This window comes from Xenopus tropicalis, chromosome 7 (assembly GCF_000004195.4).
Source record: "Xenopus tropicalis strain Nigerian chromosome 7, UCB_Xtro_10.0, whole genome shotgun sequence".
In the NCBI taxonomy this organism is placed as follows: domain Eukaryota; kingdom Metazoa; phylum Chordata; class Amphibia; order Anura; family Pipidae; genus Xenopus; species Xenopus tropicalis.
The window spans coordinates 34292470-34315385 of NC_030683.2; the positions used below are offsets into that span (position 1 = coordinate 34292470).

General features: G+C 39.2%; 1 protein-coding gene across 4 annotated transcripts in view; it reads right to left on the minus strand.

Annotated features, from left to right (window-relative positions):
* crtac1 (cartilage acidic protein 1) overlaps positions 1-22916 on the minus strand; it is a 302413-nt gene that overhangs the window by 234654 nt on the left and 44843 nt on the right. For all 4 annotated transcript variants that reach the window (XM_031905179.1, XM_012966738.3, XM_031905180.1 and 1 more), the window contains 1 exon segment: positions 17336-17535. In XM_031905179.1, the coding sequence (XP_031761039.1) occupies positions 17336-17535 (200 nt within the window).

Here is a 22916-nt window from a genome sequence, read left to right on the forward strand (position 1 = left end):
ATAGGGATCTAATTCTAGGTCCTAAATGCATGTCAGATGAGTAAAGAGATGATGTTAGGAAGAGAACAGTTAGCATGAAAGAACCCAACGTAAATGGAAAAAATATTGATCATTAAGAACACAAATTCACATTGTACAATGTTATATTGTTTATTAAACAGTTATCATACAGTAAATTCCTACTGTCCATAGCAAGTTGTTATTTGAACATGACATTTTGTGACACAAAATAGAGATTTTATTAAGTATAAGAAAAGGACTGCATACTCTCAAAATGAGTTAAAAAAGCACAAAACAATCCTGTTATGAATAATGCCCTATAAGTTTCAACAACAAACTGGTCTTCATCAAGGGCAAAAATATATAAATAAAGGCAGATAGACTATTGGGTCACAGAGCTTGAACGGAAGTAATAGGTCTGGGTCCCTCGATCAGTATCTGTAAGAATTGCGTATATTACCTATTCAAAGCAAAACCAATAGGATAAGCAGATGACAGAGTCTGCTCATCCACCCTCATTTCCAGATACTTATTGACAGCCTAGGTTTGCCAGTATTATAGCAGGACAAGCATAGTACTGAACAAAAATCGGGGAAAACATATACTGTATCTTTATAGTCTGTTTCAAAGCCATGGCCCCAAATCCATGAGTTAAGCATTTTTGCACTACAGTAGAGTTCTTGTGTAGTGTATCCGTATTTGCCAACTTGGCATTGTCGATGATGAAAATTAAACCCCCCCCCCCCAAAAGAAAAAACTATTACAAGAATTTTCCCAGGTATTACAATATGCTGCAGATTTTTCTGTGTCCCAATTAATGAAGTGTAATACTTACAAATGTATATGGAACATTGAGCATTGCCATGGGGGGGAAAGATGTGGAATTAATTAGTGTGACTGGCTTCTAAATCTTAATGAAAAAGCATTTCCTATGAGGCACCCAAGTTGGTTTCTGGTTCGTGCATATTTTTATATTCATCATGCCAGATGCTAGCTCTTCCTGGAATGACAATGAAATCTGAGTTATCTTCACCTCCAACAGGAGCTGCCAGCAGTTATGTGTTTATATAACAATCAAACCAATCCAACATCAAGGCAAATCTAGTATTAGATATTACGACTAGACATAGATACCCTTCAATACCGAAGTCTTGCGTATGTCAGCAAGCCCTCCATGCAAATATATCAGAAATGCTCTACTTTACTCCAGAACTCATTGGGGAATGCACTCCTAACATGCAGGCCCAAAGATTGTTTGCAACTGGCACTACTTACATGCAGTACTATAAGCTTGATAGGGGCAGAGTTATTTGACAGGCCCCACCCAACAATCAAAAGCTCCTCCCCAACTGTTTTAGAATAAAATACTATTATTAACAAATTTACATAAATAACAACTAGCATTTACAAACATAAGTTAAGTGTAAGGCAATGTAAAGAATCACATTTATGTAATATTTAACTTCCTTGTAAACTCTGATTGCTGCTGAGGGCTGAAACCCATTCTAACCAAGAGTGGGGCTCCTGTCTGTTGTCCCAGGCCTAACCCCTGATACACCCTACACTTCATACCCCAATCACCGCCCCCCCCCCCCCAGGGAGCCCCTCCTGCTGCAACTCCATACTAGTACCACCCCCTACTTTCCTAACCCTTTCCTCTGTGTAGGGTGGCTGGGTCTGTTTAAGGCCACTTCACTTCCTTCCTCCTTTAAAGGGCACTTATCACCATAAAAATTGTTCCCCCACTGGAGGTGTGGGCTAATAGAGTCCACGCTTCGTTTGGGGGAAAGCAATAGGTTTCTTTAAGAAAAACAGCCCCTGCCAGTGCTAGGCCACCCACACTGGGAGGGGCTGTTTATTGCGCATGCATGTGCTGTAGGCAAGGTGGATGTGACTCAACAGCCTATGTCACACGCATGTGCATAATGAGCGAGTGCCCTTGCACTGATAGGTGCTCTTTAATCTTTGTGTCTGCACCCATCCTAACAGGCAAACCAACAAACCACAACCCCCATAATTCCTAACACACTCCTCTGTTTATAGCCCTGTCGTTCCCCAGTTCTTGGCTTACTCCCCTGGGGCATTTCCTATGTAGTAAGCCTTGACATGCCAGGGATTGGTTTCAGTCCCCAACCTCTTCTTAGAATGCTATAAGGGGCATATTTATTATAGTATGTAAGCCAACATCACCGGTGATGTTGCCAATAGCAACCAGATCTTTGCTTCTGTTTGCTAACTTGTAAGTGACCATATAGATCTATTTGCTGATTGGTTGCTGGTTGCTATGGGCACAAGAACGTAGCTGTCATGAGGCCTCAGGTGGCAGCGCCTGACAAGTTACAAGGGGCAGCAAAAAGTCACATAAAGTGCCAAAATCAGAATTTCAGCTCTTCTAATGCAGAGTGAACTATTGCACTTTCTGCACTAGTGAGTGGGGGCGCCATCAACTTGTACCCTTGAGGCGGCGCTGTATGGGCAACATCACTGGCGATGTTGGCTTACACACTTTCATAAATATCCCCTGTAAGTGTAGATTGTTCAGAACAACAGCAACAAACAAACATAAGAAATACAATAAAATACCATTCAGACTGGGTTAATCCCATATAATAATTGCAGCCAATTGCTCTAAAACGGAAACAGTGGAGAGAACATATTGCACAATTCATTAAAGTACTTTCATCCAAACTTGCCCTGTACTTTCACAGGCCAGGCCAGTACAACTGCGCCTATTGACACCTGGGAAACCGGGAGCTGCCGCCACCCAAGCTTCCCATATTGAGTTGCATCAAGAGACGCATCAAACTTGCAGCCAGTAAATTGGAAGCAAACACCAATTTAAACACTGACACAACCCCTATTCTCCAAATTGGAAGACGCATGCATAGAGCACTACTGAGGCAGCAAGTACACCGGAAATATAGGATTTTGTATTATGAGTAAAAATCATGGCAATTTACATTCAAAATTTTACTTTGCACAATGCACTTACACTTGTAAATGGTCCCTATAGTGTAGTAGTTAATGGTACATCACAAAAAAGGGCTGTATTTACTGTAGGTCCATATAGGCAGTAGGTGGGTCAGGGGGGGTCAGGCTTATAAATGCTAGAGTTTAGAGAAAACAGAATGCTAAATAATAAGACCAAATTACCTCATAATGAGAAAAGGCTGGCACAAATCTGGACCAGAAAAAAACTAAAATTGTGGTGCAGTAAAAACATGTTAAATTTTATATAAAAAATCTCAAACACAGACAAGTGTCAAAAAGGGCACTTAATCATATGCTGCCCATGTTTTAGTGCAATGTTCTGTTACTATATCATAAAATAACTTGACTTGGGCTATATCTGAAGGGACTGTTTGTTCTCCACTACAAGAATCAGTTCTCAAAATACATGCCTTCTCTCATGGGTTGATTCTCATTGACACCCATGCAGTGTTCCTCTTCAGGGGAATCACGGATTTGGGTGCCTTCCTGAAAAGCATAATAGGGCACTTACGCTATCTTCAAAATGCCAAAAGAGACACAGCTCTGGTAGATTTACTATACCAACAATAAGTAATTACAAGCTGTGTGAGTCCCATTCCACCCCTGCCAGTTAACCAGCAGTACTCTAACAGGCATGTATAGAATTTACACAATGACCTGCAAAATGAGAATCAGATAATACAAAAGGAGACAATATAAAATATGAGCGCGCTCAGCCTTAATGCAATTCATTTTTACATATCCCTCTCTTTTTTATTTCTCCTAAATCTTTACAATTTATACCAGGGGAGCGAGAGAACAGGAGCCAGCCACACAGAGAGATAAAGCAAATGCCAGCGGACAGCTCCTGGGAATTAACCCCCCCCTCTTCCACTCGTTTCTGGAAATATACACTTTGACTCCTAAGCCTGGTTCCTCATCTCGTTTCTAAATGCCAGGGTGTTTTACCTGTGAAGCAAAACATGATTTGAAATTCATTTTCACACTGCAGGGTTCCCCGCACCTTCACATATCCAACTATATAACACCTGCTTCTAAGGGCCTCACGCCGAACATGATTTTCCACAGGTGCTAAAGAATGATCACGGCAAATAGAAAAGCATTTATTTGAACTCATCCTTTTTGACCTCAGCGAGTTGCTCCCCTCAGAGTCTCGAGTTTGGAGAAGGGAATAAATATAAGCAGCATATGATTTATAAATGTACACAGGGTATAAATGCTCGGCATGGAGGATCTGCATTCAGGGAACTCGCTTATCTGCGCTGCTGTTGGGTTGAACGATTGCCTGCTTTGTGTGATCATTGGCTGATTAGATTTGCTTTGATGATCGGGATTATGGGCTGAAGTTCTGGGAAGATGAATTTCCTTAGTAAAACTGTTATCTGCTTTTGTGATTTGAAAATGTTTTGACGTTCATGGGTTCCATTTTTGTGCGCATATAGAAGGACATGAATATGATGAATAATCACAATCATATCTCACTAAATATAATACATACAGGTATAGGATCTATTATGGAGAATGCTTGCGACCTGAGGTTTTCCAGATAAGGGATATTTCTGTAATATCAATCACCATACTGTAAGTCTGCTAAAAAAAATAATTTTAATGTTAAATAAACCCAATAGGATTGTTTTGCCTCCAATATGGATTGGAGACAATTCAGCTTAGTTACTTAGGTACTTTTTATTAGTACAGAGAAAAAGGAAAACACTTTCAAAAAATATTTGTGTATAATGGAGCCTATGGGAGATTGCCTTCCTGTAATTAAGAACTTTCTGGATAATATATTAAAACAGGCAGTTTGCCAATGACTGCAATAGGCCATCCCCATATGTCCATACAATGACAGACGGGTTAATGTGTCAGGCTACAAATCTGATGAAAATGCTTTCCTACCGGAAATAACGTAAATCATATTGTGCCCCAAGACACCCCAAAAATGCAAAATAAGTGAATATATATAGTTTATATAGTAAAGGGATACATGAAACTCTTAGATTCCTGAGCCAAGGTCATAATGCAAGTGTAAGAGCTGTAGGGATTCCTCAACCATGTACGAAAATACAGAACTTAAGTATGTTGGTATCAGGTACTAGGGCATCTTACCACTGTAGAGCAGGAAAGGAATTAGGCCAACTCAAATATGTGGTTGCTGCTCCTTTCTGTAATTATATACAGAGCTGTTATATTTGTATGATCACATAGTTAGGTATTCAGAATCAGCAAGATACTGCTGGATTAGAGATTCTAATGCTGCACACATACTTGAGTCATAAGTCAATCTCAGTTCCAAATCATATCCATAAATCTTTCTGTAGACTGCCCAAGAAGGTCATTTCTAAGGTTTAAAGGGAATGTTATATGAACCAGATAAAACAGTGGAAGCTCTCGCACGTTTGCAGAAGTTAAAGCTGGCCAAAGAGAGTGATATAGTCAGGCAACTGAGTTGCTTTTTGCTGATGTGTGGGGCTTAGACTACCATTCTCTTCTATTGATGTATGAGTATGATATCTATCAGCATTAGCTAACAATCGGAAACAAAATGTGGTATAATCATTCAAAGGGCACCCAAATACACAGTACAATTTAGCTACAAACATGTATGGCAAAATAACTGCTTTCTGAGTCTGGTTAGACTTTAGCAACTTTTATTGCACTCCTCACCTTGTTCTGAATGGAAAGTAGAAACAATTCCTGCTTCTATATTTCCAAATTTCAAGTTTTCTGACAGAAGTCAGACCAAGTTAAAAACATTCTTAATACCAGCCTGTGGGTGATGAGCATGCTGTGAAGCATATAGCTTGTTCTTTGGGAAGACTGGGGAAGGACAAAGAGCAGACAGCTTATCTTTGTCTTCCCCTAGTCTCCCCAAAGGACAACCTCTATGCTTTACAACATGCTCATTTTCCTTCCCACACAGTTCAGACACAGATTTCTCTCTTAATTTCTCACCTAAATATATGAGCCACAGGCAGCTTGATTCCATGCCAGTTGTTTCCTTACCAGAACAACACAGTCTACCCATCCCCTTTCAGTTTTTACCCAACTAACACAGACACAGACTAGCTCAACAGACCCTTAAATTTCCTCCTCCTTCTTTCCTCTGCCAAAGTCCATTTCATTTCTTACCACTTACTCTCCCATCATTGGAAACACTTTCAGAGCTTATGCTTTGCTGTCTCTTCTCATTGAACAGCTCAGTTACAGGCTTTCCCCTTCTTTCTCCTTCACAGAACTGCTTCTCCCACCCCCTCTCTTTATAAACTCCCCAACACAGACATGCTCCCTACCTAAAACAGCTCTTAATTGCACCACTCCCAAACAACTCAGCTACACATACCTCAATGTCCTCCACTGGGTACCATGGGAATAATAGTTTAGTAACAGAAGCTTGAGAAAAACATGGATGACTCAGGTGAATGACATGGTTTTTAGGAGAGAGAGGGTGATCCTACTGCATAAGGTCAACTGAATTGTAATTTTATATCCTACATACGACAATGGTGGCCTTGGGACTGTAGCACTTCAGAAGGGACCTCATTGAGTAGGTTACAGCACCTGAGAGTGGTGGTTGTTTATATTACAAACTGCAGGTCCCCAGCATAGAAGTACAACAACCAGGTCCTTTTTTGTGTAGTTCGTAAATTAAAGCTCAGTGCCTAAAAGAAGTTCTGTGTCTTCAAATTTGTAAATAAACTAATTTTTTTATACTTGTCATCAGTCTCTGCATGCTGTTCTGCATTTTATGAAAAACAAGGGTTATATACTAATGCATACCAACATATTTTTTCACCCACAATGCTATACATATATTTTAGAATGCTATATATATTTGCATTTGCTGGAAGTCACTGCTCAATTCTGCACCCACTTACAAGGTGTAAGCATCAAGAAAATAACCTGTGCCCATTTGTACAGTGGATAATGTACAAATCACATTCCCATCAATATGGGTTTCACATGAGTCAGTTATGAACATTATCTTGCACTTTATAGGGCATATTTATCAAAGTGTGAGATTAGAGCTCACCACAGTAAAATTTCACTACTTTCTTTATTACAGGTATGGGACCTGTTATCCAGAATGCTCGGGAACTGGGGTTTTCCAAATAAGGGATTTTATTCTTATTCTGTAATTTGGATCTCCATAACTTAAGTCTGCTAAAAATCATTGCAATATTGAACAAACCCAATAGGGTTTTTTTGGCTCATTTTTAAAAATTAGAATTATTTGCTTATAATGGAGTCTATGGGAGATGGCCTTCCTGTAATTCAGAACTTTCTGGAGAAAGGGATCCTATACCTGTACCGGATTTTTAGAGGCATATTTATCAAACCGTCAACTCATTCACCCATTAATAAATATGCCTCTAAAAATCCTATAGGAATGAATAGAGAGTGGGGGAATTTTACTGTGATGAGCTCTAATCTCACACTGTGATAAATATGCCCCTATGTGTAAAGTACATGACTAACTTTCACATGCTTAAAGTCAATTAATTCAAATACTGTATATGGCCCATATTCAAAAATCAGTTTAGATGTACCTTCATAGCTTGTAGTCCTATTATATGTCATTAAATCTATCTATGGCATTGCCTTATTAACCTGAAATATGCTATTCCACAGCAGATGCCAAATGCTAGCAGACTAGTTATGGCCCACACACTGTGATAGAGGCTTATACCCTGTGTTGGAAATGACAGATCAAATGTTTCCTTCCATTTGGGACCTCCACTCATGCACACTACAACTCACCCAGAGTCACTACCTGCCAATCTAGCTGGCAGCTACCTGAAAAGCACCTTCCATTGGGAGCTCAGGCTACATTGTATTTATACCTTATTAACTGAAGGAACAGGCACAGACTACTCTGCCTTAGTATTAAAAACTTGAACACTGAAAGAATTCGTACTGGGAAATCATACTGTTCTTCACATAAGAAAAAACATCAACAGATTAATTCATCAAAGGTGGGTTTTAATGCCTCCTTAATTTATAGAATTCTAGTGTTGGGTATAGGACCTTTTATCCAAGCTTGGAACCTAGGGTTTTCTGGGTAAGGGATCTTTCTGTAATTTAGATCTCCATACCTTAAGTTTCTGAAAAAAATACATTTAAACTATAACCCAACAGGATTACTCTGCATGCAATAAAGATAAATTCTCTCTTAGCTGGGAACAAGGCACTGTTTTATTATTACAGAGGAAAACTTTTTAAAAATGTAAATTATTTGATTAAAATAGAGTCTATGGGAAATGATTTTCCCGTAATTCAGAAGTTTCTGGATAGGGGGTTTTCAAATAACAAATCCCACACCTGTAAAACAGAAAAACTATTCACAATGCAGTTTGGGCCCAGCATTGAATATGTTTAGTATTGATAGTTTCACCATATTAAATTACCACAATCTGTCATACAAGGAAAGACAAGTAAATGGCCCACAGATGGGAATGAGCTTTGACGTAAATGACCCCCCAGCCGATGACCATTGCAAAAGGGAAAGCTTTCCAGAACCTGAACCCTTGTAAATGACAGAAATACGTTTTTCTCCACTAAAAAGCAGCCTATGAAGTGTTAGCAAATGCCCCCAAGAATTCTTCTGTGTATGCAGTGCAGTATACAGTAGTTCTAGATCTGACATTTTCCATACTTTTTGTTCAGTTTCTCATAATCTATAGTATATGGACTTGGAAGCATTCACAAACGATTCTTCATCTTTAGCAACTTGGATAAAATGCATCCCCAAGCTTCCCTACATTGCCGCCCAAGCTGAGAGGGTCTGCTAATGCATGTGTAATGGCCCAGCACCTGTAAGTCAGTTAGAAAAACTTGGAAGTGGCTGTATTCAAGTACTTTTGGAGAAGTTGACTAATGTGTAATAGTACTGTCAGATGCACTCTCTGTGAGTGTTGAGGCCATATCGGAGCTGGTAAATTAGTAACCTATTTGTAGTTACAGAACTCAGAGAGGTAACCCATTTGCTACATATTTCAGGGGTATAGTTTTAGTAACTGTGCAGTTTCCCTTTGCGAAATTCCAATGAATTTCCCATGTATCACATATAGTATATAGGGCCATATTTAAATATACAGTAGGCGCCCAAGGGGCCCGTGCCTAGGGTGGCAGCTTTAGAGTAGAGGCCCTCAGGTGCCAATAAAATATATTACATTTTTGTAAGAAAAAAAAAACTCCTAATCCACTGGAGACATGCTGGGGGCACACTTAGGTCTGGTGCCTAGGGTGGTACTGGGACCAAATATAATTTTTAATAGTAATAAATCCTAACAAAACCAGTAAAAATGCAGTGGGCATGACTGAATTAGCCAGGAACTAATATTAATTTATGGTTAGTTGGTCTTAGCATTGACAAAAGGATTAACCTAAATTGATAGATTGAATAAAAGATCTTCAGTGGTGCAAGACTCTTGGCGTAAATTGCCCCATTGCTCAATGTTATGCTCAATCTGATTTCCAAAGGCCAATGTGGAATGTATGTGCCAGTCAATATGCCAGTCAATGAATGAGAAGTATATAGCTGCACCCACATCAAATGCAGAGGTCATGGCATGAGAATAACAATTGTATCTCTCTCTCTCTGCAAACTCCTACAGTTTGTACCAAAAGAAGAATTAGAACAAAGAAAAAGATTGTAAGGATGTGTGAAGTTCTGGCTTCCCTCCTCTGTACCGCTTAATAGGGAATCCAACTGGCACGCCTTAAGCCCAAACCATTATCATAGTAATCAAACCACAGGGTGTCTCTGCTTCAGAGTCCAGGGTCTCATCCCACACATTCTTCACTCGTTCCACCTTAAGTAAGCTCAAGGCTTAGCAAGGAAGGATTGACTTGAATATAATAGCCATTATGAAAAGGAGCCTTGTACAACTGCTGTAGCTATTACTTTTGCTGCTTCATTACATTAACAGGCTAGAATCATTACAAGCTTCTATGAGCGTGTTGACATGCTTAATAAAAACAGCATCAATAAGAGCTTGTATTGTCATATTTGGTCACAAGAAATGCAGAATTATACATGATCAAAATGATATAATGTGTTTATTTGGTTGACCATATACAATTATCATTTGAAGCTGAGCTGGTTTATACACAAGCGCAAACGAGGCAATGGTTTACACATTTTTGGGCTGGACTTCCAAGGGGAAAATGCCCATTTATTCTTATCTAGTATAAATAAATTTGAAGCAACTGGACTTGTTTAGTAATCATTGAAGACGTTTCACTACTCATCCGAGCAGCTTCTTCAGTTCAACTGACTGGTATGGGAAGTCCTCAGCATATATACTCTTCCACTAATCCAATCACAATGGCACTTTGTAACTCTTCAGAAAGGTGACATCTGAAACTCACAGAGGTGTGAATGCTGTGGAGTTACTTTGAAAGGATTACCCAAGTATCATGCAACTCTTCAAACAGGTGTTACTTGTTAGAGTTGCATGAATGGATGTGTGAAGAGTTCTGAAACTGCCGGGGTACAGATGTTAGAACAGCATTGTATGTAGCAGACAGATGGTGTCGAAGTCCCCCGCCTCTGTTAAGGGATGGTTTCTCCACTTTGACATGAATGGCCTCTTTTACACCTCTTTCAAACCAGCGGTCTTCTTTGTCCAAAATTTGGACATTGCTATTTTCAAAGGAGTGTCCCTTGTCTTTTAGGTGTAGAAATGCAGCAGAGTCCTGGCCTGTAGTGTTCGCCCTCCTATGCTGAGCCATTCGCTTAGAGAGCAGTTGCTTTGTCTCACCAATGTAAAGGTCTGTGCACTCCTCGCTACACTGGACTGCGTATACAACATTGCTTTGTTTTTCCTTTGGTGTTGGATCCTTTGGGTGTACAAGTTTTTGTCTCAGTGTGTTGCTAGGTTTGAAAAACACAGGGATGTGGTGTTTGTTGAAAATTCTCCTGAGTTTCTCCGACACTCCTGCTACATAGGGGATGACTATATTGCGCCTTCTCTCTGCCTCAGGACGGTTATTCCTTTTGGTGTTCCTGTTGGGCTTAGTTGCTCTTGTTTTGACAAAGGCCCAGTCTGGGTAGCCACAAGCTTTCAGTGCTCCTCTGAGATGTTTACATTCCTTGTCCTTGGACTCTGTATCAGTTGTTACACTTTCCGCCCTGTGGTGTAGAGTTCTAATGACACCCAGTTTGTGTTCCAGCGGATGGTGGGAATCGAACAACAGATATTGATCCGTGTGAGTGGGTTTCCTGTATACTTCTGTTTTCAAGATACCCCCCTCTTGAATGGATATCAAACAGTCCAAAAAAGCAAGTTTGTTCTCATGGACATCCTCCCTTGTGAACTTGATGTTGTTGTCCACTGAGTTAATGTGTTCTGAAAAGGCCGCCACTTCGTTGGATCTGATTTTAACCCACGTGTCATCTACATACCTGAACCAGTGACTTGGTGTAGTTCCATTGAATGTGAGTAGGGCCTTCCTTTCCACTTCTTCCATATACAAGTTTGCTACAATGGGAGAAACTGGTGAACCCATTGCACAGCCATGTTTTTGCCTGTAAAATTGGTCCTTGTATTTGAAGTATGTGGTGTTCAGGCACAAATCTAACAATAAACATACTTGGTTGGGACTGAGTTTCGTTCTGCTGCTGAGGGTGTCATCTTTCTGCAGTCGATTTCTTACAGTCTCAGTAGCCTCTGTGGTAGGTATACATGTGAACAGTGAAGTGACATCATATGATACCATAGTTTCTTCTGCCTCTAGTTTGACTCCTTGAATCTTGGTGACAAACTCTTTGGCATTTTGGATATGATGCACTGTTTTACCTACCAATGGGGCTAAGATGTTGGCCAAGTATTTTGCAATGCTGTAAGTCACTGAATTGATGCTGCTGACAATAGGCCTGAGTGGTGCTCCATCTTTATGTATCTTGGGGAGTCCATATAAGCATGGTGTAGCTTCTCTGGGGTACAGGCGGTGGTATAAAGCTCGATCGATGGCTTTCTTCTTCTTCATACTACTGACAAGGCCATTTAAGCTGAGATATTGGGTACACACTTATTTGCTATCATAGAAATTTCTAAAATTATGACAAAAGAGTAAGGCGTTCTTATACTATGAGCTGGGGTGCCTGGTCAAATGTTGGATATTGAAAAAACTGGGATAGATGATACCTTCTGTGTTCATCTTAAATCCAGTACATATTATGTTTTTAAATGCTTTGACATGCATGCAGAATTAATGAGAACACTCTGCCTTTCTTGGCACAGCTATCTGTGATCTTTTTCATGTCATATAAATCAATACAGGTCCCTTTGCAAGAGAAGTGGTTCTTTTATGTTTATCTCATTAAGCTGGGACCATGTGGAGCTGATTTGATAATATTCTGCCTGATGCTTTATGTGTGTGTGTATATATTTATATATAGTATGGAGGTCAGGTCTGGAAAGTCCCCTGATTTTGGCGTAATTACCTTAAGATTAGTTCACAAACATCTACTAAGAATGGGGGAGCATTTAATCATTGCTTTCTGTAAATAATGCTATAACAATAACGCCAACCAACTGTGACATGACCATTAAAGCAAAGAAAATGGCTTAGTCTAAAGTGAAATTATTAGTTTGCTGCCAAACAGGTGTTTTAGCACCAAAACAATAAGCCTCCATATTGGCAAAACCAAAACCTGAAAATAGTGGTTACTCATCTGTACCCTTATTTATGTATATACCAAACATCTCAAATGGGCAGAGCCTATGTAATGTGCCAAGATGAAGAAAGGTTACGGTTAATCCCCCCACTGACTCTTTCACAATATCAATATCCTAGAGGGCTGTGTTGTAAAAGGGATAATGCTTTATGAAGAATTTTATCATGACCTTTAAATGGGAAATATTATTTTCCTCAGTTTAATGCTACTGTAAAAAGGTATTGAGTGCCTTTATCCATCTTTAGGAAATCAATATGGCCAGCTAACAGGGGTTCAGCAATATACAGTGGTGGGGGTCACAATTAAAGGGAAACTATACCCCCAAACGCTATCAAAATATATTGCATAAACCAGTTCATATGTAAAACCCTGCTTCATCTAAATAAACCATTTTCATAAAAATATACTTTTTTAGTAATATGTACTATTGGGTAATAGAAAATTGTCATTTTAAGAATTAAGGATTAAGGATTCACAGTGCACACAAAGAAGCCAAGGCACACATACATGCTAGGCGCAATCAGCCAATTAATGGACAGAGTTCTGCCTTTTGCTTCCATACTACTTCCTGTTTAAACTTTAAAGCTGCATTATTTCTGGTCATGTGATCTCTGAGGGAGCACACAGCCCATCACTAAATGGTGGCTGAAGGGAAAGGATGTAAAAGGGCAATATTTACTGATATATATATATATTCCAGTTTGGTGAGATTCTTTAATAGGTCACTTAACATAATATAAACTATCTGTTGGTTAAGAATTCATTCTGGGGGTATAGTTTTCCTTTAAAGGGGACGTAAACAATGCTGTTCTGTTCAACTATACTTTACTAAGCTGTCGCTGGGCTATAAATCCCAGAATAATTTAACATATTAAGGGGGTTATATACAGTATTAAGAGGCACTGAGTTTACCCAGGAGCAGTAACCCATATCAACAGGTAGTATTTACTAGTAACCCATTTAAAAGCAAACCTTTTATTGGTTGCTATGGGTTACTGCTTAAATAATATTAAGTCATGCAGGAGGTGCAAGCCTAGCAACATCAGGGTTATATTTGTAAAGCAATATTCTTCAATAAAACTGTTCCCCATTAGTAATGTGTGGGTGGAAAAAAATTTCGACTCACACCTGACCCTAACTCGCTCTCTAGTTACCCACTCCCGGCCCGCTGAGCAGAGTCCATTTATATAGCCACGCCCACCCCATCTCTGACATCATGGAGGGGGCAGGCATATGTCTATAAATAGACATATAGAGCCCAAAGAGTGGCACAGTTATGCTGCGGGAGGCAGAAAGAGTTCAGCCTGCACCCTCCCATGAACTGTGTATTTGCTGTGCGTGTCGGCCCCGAACCCGCATAAACCAACCTGTGGATGCTGTGGGTAAACCCATGGGTGCTGCGGGTTTGGGGCTGGCCCCCACATATTCCCCATATCTCCATAGCCAGCAGCTAAATAAACAAAATAATCCTCCAATGAGAATCCCACAAAATCTGAGTAATCTGGCTCCTTGTTCTCTGTTCCTGCTATTGGAGTTGGAAGCATTAAGCACATTTTCCCCAGCACTGAACAAGTCTGCCCTCTTTTTCAACCCCAGTATAATATAATGAAGCCAAAATGATTTAATAATGCCTTTATATAGGCTAAAAGCAAGATGATTAACACTGTGCTGATAATCAGCATTCTCATTGTTGAATTCTTTTGCAACCATAACAAAGTTTTTAGACAGTAAAATTCTGTTTGGTGAATTCTCTTCTACAAATAACTTGCAACTTCTTTAGACAACTTGTGAGCACAGTGGAACAGCTTTATATATAAAAAAATAAAGGTAAAAATAAGATACATGGGTTCATCTTTCATAAATTTATACAGGCATTAATGTCCTTTCATTGTGGAATGATAGTGGAAGGGTATAATGAATGAAATGATGGTCACATGTGGCACTGAGTACAGGGAAACCAAGGCATTATCAGAGCGGCTTGCCATAATCTCCAGAATTTCTTTAATATGGAAATCATGGCAGGACTGATAATATAATTTATTGTAGCTTTCTTAGTTAAAGTCCACTTGTGTTAACAGTAAATGGAAGATGATTGCCTAACCTTTCTCTTTATGCACGTCATTAGCTGCAATCATAATTGTCCTCTTTATAGAGGCCAGCGTCCCTTTTCCGAGTGTCCCTTTTGTCTAAATTGTCCGTCTCTCAATAAATATAAGTTAATATGAAGAAGATTTTAGTGAATATGGATTTTGTACTTTATTTGATATTAAAAAATATCTTTTTTTTAATGCCATCATACTGTTAGCTCCAAAACATGCAGAGGCAGCTGCAGCGGATTTACAAAACCTACTGGTTTATATTATTGCTCACACAATTTTACTGCACGTGGGTTTCTATAGCAACACAATAGACAGACAGTCATTTTTTCACATAACTAATAGAAAAATGTAAACATATATATAGCAACAATGAGTGATCTATGGTCAGGGAATGGATGGATTCATAGGGTATTACAATGCCAGTAAATTTGTAATTCCGGTGCTATCTGGTGGTTTGTATTCATATCAGGGTCTCCTCCTCCAGTTTATGTTGTTGCCATTTTCTGTTTTCACGCTACTGGATGACTTTATTGACCTTCAAATTAACATTTGGTATGTTATAGGATGTCCTATTTCTAGCAACTTTTCAACTTGTCCTGATTTTTTATAGTTTTTGAATTATTTCCTCTTCTACATCGTTCCAGCTGTCAAACGGGTGTCACTGACCCCTAAAGCCAAAATCTATCACTCTGTCAAGCAATTTTATCATTATTGTTAGTTTTTACTAAATATCTTGTGCATTCTGACAGTCTCTCATTTAAACCACTGCCCCATTCCTAGGGTAAACTGGACCCTGGCAACCAGATAGCTGCAAAAAAAACCCCTAAATTTAAAAAACAAAAACAAAAATAACATTTGCAAATAGTCTTAGAATATGAATGTCTACATCATACTTAAAGTTTATGTAAAGGTGAAACACCCCTTTAAGCTGGACATATATGGCTGATATAAAGTGGAAAGTGGGCTCCTCCAGACTGAAGGAGGCCAGACACCTAAAGTGGCTAATATTGGGCTAATTTGATCATTTGGCCCAAGGGCCAAGCAATTGAATTACAATAGCAGACATAGGCGCCGTGGGCCTGAGGACTGCACTAACAAGCCTATGCGACCCCCGATCCAACAGAAAATCATACCTGCCCAATCGGAATCTGTCCAATTTTAGGGCAGATGTCGGTCGTGTAGGCCCATTGGGGGTGCCCATACGCAGGCAGATAAGCTGACAAATTGGTCTGATGACCCGAATCGCCAGCTGAAATCTGCCCGTATATGGCCACCTTTAAGGAGAAGGAAAGGTAAACACTAAGAAAGCTTTTCAGAGGTTTGTGTAAATACAGTCAGAAGCACTCACAGAGAGACAGAGAGTCCTCTATCAAATGAAACACAGGATTTCTTGTCTCCTTTTTTGTAAACTTGTTGTTAGGGTATCTGACTTCCTCTCTCATAAAAATCCTTCATTCCTGGGGCCAGATTTTGCCCTCTCCTCTCTCCTGCTCCTCCCACAAGAATGCTAAGCACTCCCTTCCTCCTCCCTTAGGAATGTGTGATCTGAGCTATAACAGGAACCTACTTAAAATGGCAGCTGCTGTCAGAGAAAGCTTCTACTGCTCTTTACTGGGGTAGGGTATTGCTTTCTGCAGAATAAATATAGTGTTCTAGGTGGCACTAATGTGGCGAAACTATTGGCAGTAAAATGCCAAAATGACTTCCTTCTCCTTTAAGTCAGCAGCTCATTGGCCTTCTGAAGTCCTATCCAATCAATATCTGGAGGAAAATCAGTCAGGGATTTATAAGGCAGATTTGAAAATCTGGTATAGAAAGGATTGCTTTGGCATATTGATAAGGTCCTTGCCCAACAGGTCTGAATAGGCCCATATTAGTATCCAAACAATTGGATTAACCCTATTTAGCACAATCAAAACTAGCTAATCTACTTGTGTGTGACCAGCTCTCCAAGATCTCTAAGATTTAAGATAAAGGAATTTACTATTGAATCAATAGGAAAATTCAACTAAATGATTTTAATATTTAACACTGTCCTAACTTTCCTGGGTATTGATTCTTCAGATCCCCAACAGATCAATTGATCTGAGCCTAATGAATAACATGGTAGTCTCTAGGCAATGTTATGGTCTTTTTTTCCAGTGGTTTCACTTTTGAAAATATCAATAAAATTCAAGATTGATTGCTAAACATTAAAACTTGATCAATCCATAACAAATCAGTCCGATTTATTATTGACTAATCATTGCAGTTATAAATAAGTATCTTTATTGATCATTCATCAACCGTTCCGTAATGATCATTGTGGTATATCTGCCCTTAAATCTTCATGCTGTAATGATGGCTAAGTAGCAATAAACTTTGTTTGTTCTTATGCAGGTAGATTAACTACATGGTTAATTAGTTAATATGTGTCGCTAATCTGGAATAAAGTTTCTCCATGTCATAGTAATCGCAACTATATAAATACAATGATGGTAATTCTCTTTTTAAAAGACAATTTGGTATATTATTTAACAATACCACTGACAATTTATTCATCATTCATTTTTTTACTCACCCAGCCACTACAACTTCAAAGTCTCCATCATTGTCCACATCTGTGATGGCAACTCCATAGTTCAGTTGGGTCGGGTTGCTATCATAATCCTGGGGAAGGACTGTGTCGGTCACAGCTGTGAACATGGGCTCCGAGCGCTGAGCTCCTCCACAACAAATAATTATAGAAAGCAATAATGCAAGAAGCATCATCTTTGATACCTGAAACAAAAGAAAAAAATAAATCTATCAGCTGGCTCATTAAGACACAGGAGCCAGATAAATATATAATAATAAGAATAATAATAAGAAACATTTTGTAGAATGAAAATCAGCCCATCCAGTACTAAAAGCAATAATGAATGTGATGTATACGCTTTGATTGTGTGCCAAAATAAAATGTTCTTTTATTAAAAGGCAAATTACATCCAATTGTTTGCAGGGTTTGCATTGGAACAAATTTTAATATGCACTAATGTTTTCTTGTTGTGTATATATATGAGTTAAGGAGCAGGAGATGCTGTAATGACATATTATCTATAGCCTGGACCATACGATTGCCCCGAGTTGCATAACAAAAGAATGTCGTCAGATAATATAAAAGTGTAGAATGTGTGGGGTCTCGTAACCCACAAGAGTTGGGAAGACCCTGAATCAGGTTTTTAATCATACTCTTATATTCCTCACCCCTGCATGTGGGCCTGCTTGTCTATCCTTTATCAGTAATATGTATTTATACCACTGAACCCACATAACTGACCATTGCAACAATAGGTTACCAACTGTGGAACACTGGAGCCCCAACCTGTAGGCCAGTTAGGGGAAGATTTGCTGTGGATGCTTGTTTTCTGTGACAGATATTTCTGGTTACAATTTGATCTACTGTATAACATCACAGGCAATAACATTTTCATATATTTGAAGTAAGGAGTTCAGGAGTAAGGGGGGGGAATTCAGTACCTGGAGCGATGCTACCCTCCCCTACCCCTCCATGCTTAAGTTTACAGCAACAGAGTGAGGCAAGGAACTTCACTTTCCTTGGTAACCTGTGGGGAGCTGTAGCCTGAGGAAAGTTTCTTGACTAGCCTCATAGCTGAAGTGCCCCTGCCCTTGGGGTTGCCACCTTTTTTTTGCCATTATTACTGGCCTTTAGGTTGGTGGTGGGCAGTGACATCACTTGGGGCAGGGAAATGTGTCGATAGGGTAGGGATAATGGGCAGGGCAGAGGCTGGCTTCTATATAAAAGGGGGGGGGGGGGGGTGAGCTGTCATGGGAAAAACCAGGGAAGGGAGGGATTATAGCAAGGGTTGCCACCCTTACAAATTTACCAGCCGATATATTGCTGGTAAATTTATAATACCAGCCCTGGCCCTAGCTGGCAATTTGCCAGCTAGACCAGACAAATACAGGCTGGGTGGCAACCCTACATGAGGCAGGCAATTTAGGTGTTGCTGCACCTTGCTCTTAATCCAGTACAAGGCATAGCTCTGTAGGCACAGTACAGTGTTCCTCAGCACCATGTATGTGTCAGCACTCCCTAACTTGCATGGGTAAGGAGTAAAATCAGGGATGCCTAGTTCCAGCTTGTGCCTCATGAATACAGAGCTTTTGAAAGTAGTTGGTGCTGTATTCATTTGAGAGGTGCAGGTAGGGTTGCCACATTTGTCTGGAAAGGGAGTAAAGTGGGTGACAATGAACTTAAGAAGAGGGTCAGACATGTCAGAAGGCAAGGTGGTAACATCAGGTTTTGGAGATGACATGTGACCGTGATTGGCCGAATTGTGTCCTTTCCAGGTTGCAGACTTCTGAAATCTGGACAGGCAGTTTTGAATCTGACAGTCTGTGTAAAAAGCTGTCAGTTAAAAACAGGTGAGGTTTTAGCAGGTTTATAAATGAGATAGGAAAGCAATGGACGTCTATGCATTTTGCACCATGTGTAATGGATTAATGGTCCCCAAAACTCCAAAATAACCCACAGATTTAAAGCTGATTCTAATAAGGGACAATTTCAGTTTAGTGGTAAGTATAACAATTTCAAATAAAAGCCGGTGGTATCATACAACTGAGTAGCCAAGGCTTCTGTCACAGCAAGTTTCCCATTACAGAAAGAAAGCTGTGTTATGTGTCATTTCAGCATTAAATGAAAATCTGTGTTTCTTCATTCTGTACAAGTTCTTCCCTGTGATCTTCTTTAGTGATCCATGCTGGAAGTGAAACCGCTGAGTATTGGCCCTGATGTGACATTCCAAAGCACAGAGAAAAGGGATTTGTCTCGAGCTGCCATTAACAAATCAAATAGACATTACATGTCAAGCCGAATAGAATGTGCATACAAAGAGTACCTGCCACTGTGAGTAAGCTTTAATAAATGCTTAATTAAAAAATAAAAATGAACACATGGCTATTTGGAGAATAAAGTATGCAAAAGCAAAACACCCCTGTTAGTCTTTCTAGTCCCTGCTGCGCCCTTCACCATAAAAGCAGGGCCACATTTTTTACACAGGCACCTATGGGCTGTCCTAGAATACAGTAGTACTGTAGCTTAGGGGAGACACTAATATATAGATTGTTTTTTTAAAAGCCCTCAGCCCACTGACAAAAGAAAGATATATTTTTGTAGAGTGTATGTCAGGAATCTTTCTACAGGTATAGGATCTGGAATGCTCGGGGCCTATGATTTTCCGGATAAGGGGTATTTTAATAATTTGGACCTCCATACCTTAAATCATTGGGAAGCCTTTTGAGATATGTTAATGACAAGCCCTGTATCCAGGAGGATTACATGAAACCTGGATTTGTACATGCTTTTACAAGTTTTTGGCATACATTTGATTTAATATGGACTTCATGCATTCCAAGCCTCACTATCTGTATGTATTCTGACTAGGGATGGGCTGGATACAGGATTTAGTTCAGGATTACTGCAGATACCAGGACTCTACACAACTAAACATGACAATTTTTTGTTTACATATGCTAAATGTTTTTTTCTCACAAATTTTTCTTTAAAATTATGGTTCAGTTGGTTGTTGAGGATTCCTAATACTAAAGTGTACCCCACTGAAACATTAAAGATGCGCGGTACCACTAATGAAGGCCGCCTTTTTGCAGTTTGCGGCTCCTTGTAAATGTTTTCCTGGTCAGAGGCAAACCATAACACAGTATAGGCATCTATAATCCAAAATCCTTGGAGCCTGGGGGTTTTTCCGCATAAGGAGTATTTATATAATTTTAATAACAGCACCTTAAGCCTACTAAAAAATATTAAAACATTTCATAAATAGGATTGTTTCCCACCAACATGAATTGATGTAGTTTAATTGGGATTGAGAACAAGGTATTTATTACAGAGAAAAAATACAGTACATTTTTTTAAAAAATATATATACAGTATGCTTAAAATTGACTCTATGAAAGGCATTCCTGCAATACAGAGCTTTCTGGATATCAGGTTTCTGAATAAGAGATCCTATATATGTTTGTATACATTGCCGGAATGTAAAATAATACATTTTCAGGTCTAAGGCAGGCACAGCGCACAGGGGCACTGATACCACAGATCCTGTGAGTGCTGACAGAAAGCCCAGCTACTCAGTGGTACATTCCCTGCCAATATATAACTCCATCTTTTCTCTATTTTACTTGGATATTTGATAACATTTTACCAGTATGTGGCAGGTTTCTGTCCTCATAAAAGCCTGACATTGACTTGTTACAGTATTGTCATACTAAGCATAACAGCTTTGATTATACTCTCTGGGTCCTGCGCTCTAATTTATAGCTCTGCAGAGTCAGAACTTTCCCAGCGCAGAGCGTCGAGCTGACAGACTGCACTCTCTAGTGCACCTTCCTGCACATAATTAGAGCCGACACTGCTAACTAGTGTTTGACAACTATGGAGACTTTTATGTAAACTGTGACTTTTATTTAAGAGGAAATCCACACACTAGTTCTCAAAGAAATAGGATAGCTGGCTCCTGTTATAGCGCTTAGCAGACCCCGGGGGGGACAGGATGGCCAGGACCAAATGGTCTACTTCTTCTGTTGTTGCATATAAATCCCACTTTCCGCTGGCTCTCAAGTAGGAAAGAGGGTAGGAAGCAGGAGTTTATTCACGAGTGGCCCAAGAGATGTGAGCAGACAGGGTTTTAATGTTTTTTATTAATAACTTGAATGAATTATCATAACTCAGACCGACATGCCGGCCAATAATTACAATGAGGGCCGGGTAAGGTTTGCTACTCTGCGTCAGGTTCATGTGAAGATTTCTTTTTTGCCGGGCGGCAGTGCTGAGTAGTTACGCCACTGACTGCTTATGCAGTATTCACTTACATTACATTATCAACCCAAAAAACATGTATTGTAGGTTCTAATCAACCAGTGGAAGCCCAACAGGAGTCAGTTGCCATGTGTAGACTTGGCAAGGTTTGGGGCAGACTGGGGCATAACTCATCTTAAATAGGCTTGGCTGGCATGGATCCTGTACCATAATGTTTGCTTTGGAAGTGTGAACATATAAATATATGTAAGAGACACCCTCCATTAGGACTATAGTTATATATCCATGTTTCAGTGGCATACTATTAATTGGACACAGGAGGTAACTCTCTAACTGAAGATAAAAAATATGAACTGACATCACTTTCAGATAAATAAGGCTCTCTAGGCCCACTAACCGATACCTAGATATTTTACTGAACGTTTAGGAACACAGTGGATTTTAACCCTAAATAGAATGTATTTTCTCTATACAGGTATGGAACTTGCTATCCAGAATTATCAAGAACTTTCCTTGATTCAGATTTCCATACTTTAAGTTGGTGATTTATGAATGTTTGAGCTTGATTTTTTTTCACAATTCGAGTATTTTAGCAATAAAATTTGAATTATGGTTCAAAAAATTAAATGACATTTTTTAAAACTTTATATAGACGAGTTTTCCATATTGATAAATAAGCAAGCATTCATTTTTTTTTTAAATGCACGTTTATTCAAACTAGAAAAACAATCTTGAATTCACAAACTTAAATTAGCCCATATGTCTACTAAAGAATAATTTAAAAGGGATGCTTTGCCTCCAATAAGGATTAATTATATTTTTTTATATATATGTTTTATTATTACAGAGAAAAAGGAAATCATTTTTAAAAATCTGAATTATTTGATTAAAATGGCATCTAAGGGAGATGGCCTTCCTGTAATTCGGAGGTTTCTAGATAATGGGTTTCCAGATAAAGCATCCTATACCTTTTATACCGTTTATACCTATACCATTAAAGTATAGGATTATGATCAGGTTTAGGACCTGCCTGGGGCTTTAATGACAAAGTGGTCTTCGGAGCACCATGTCTTAAGGCTGATATAAAATATTTAAATATTTAAAACAATAGCATTGATTTGCGATTAGTACAGATTTATGCTTATTTGCCATAAAGTACAAGATTTATAACCAGGTGCAGAGAAGGGTGCAAAGTGCAAGAACAGGTGCAATCTGCTCCTATATATGATGCTCTATGGGAAATGCCATTCCTGTATTTTGGAGCTTTATGGATAATGGGTTTCTGGATAATAGATCCCATATATTTATGAGCCACTGTAAACAC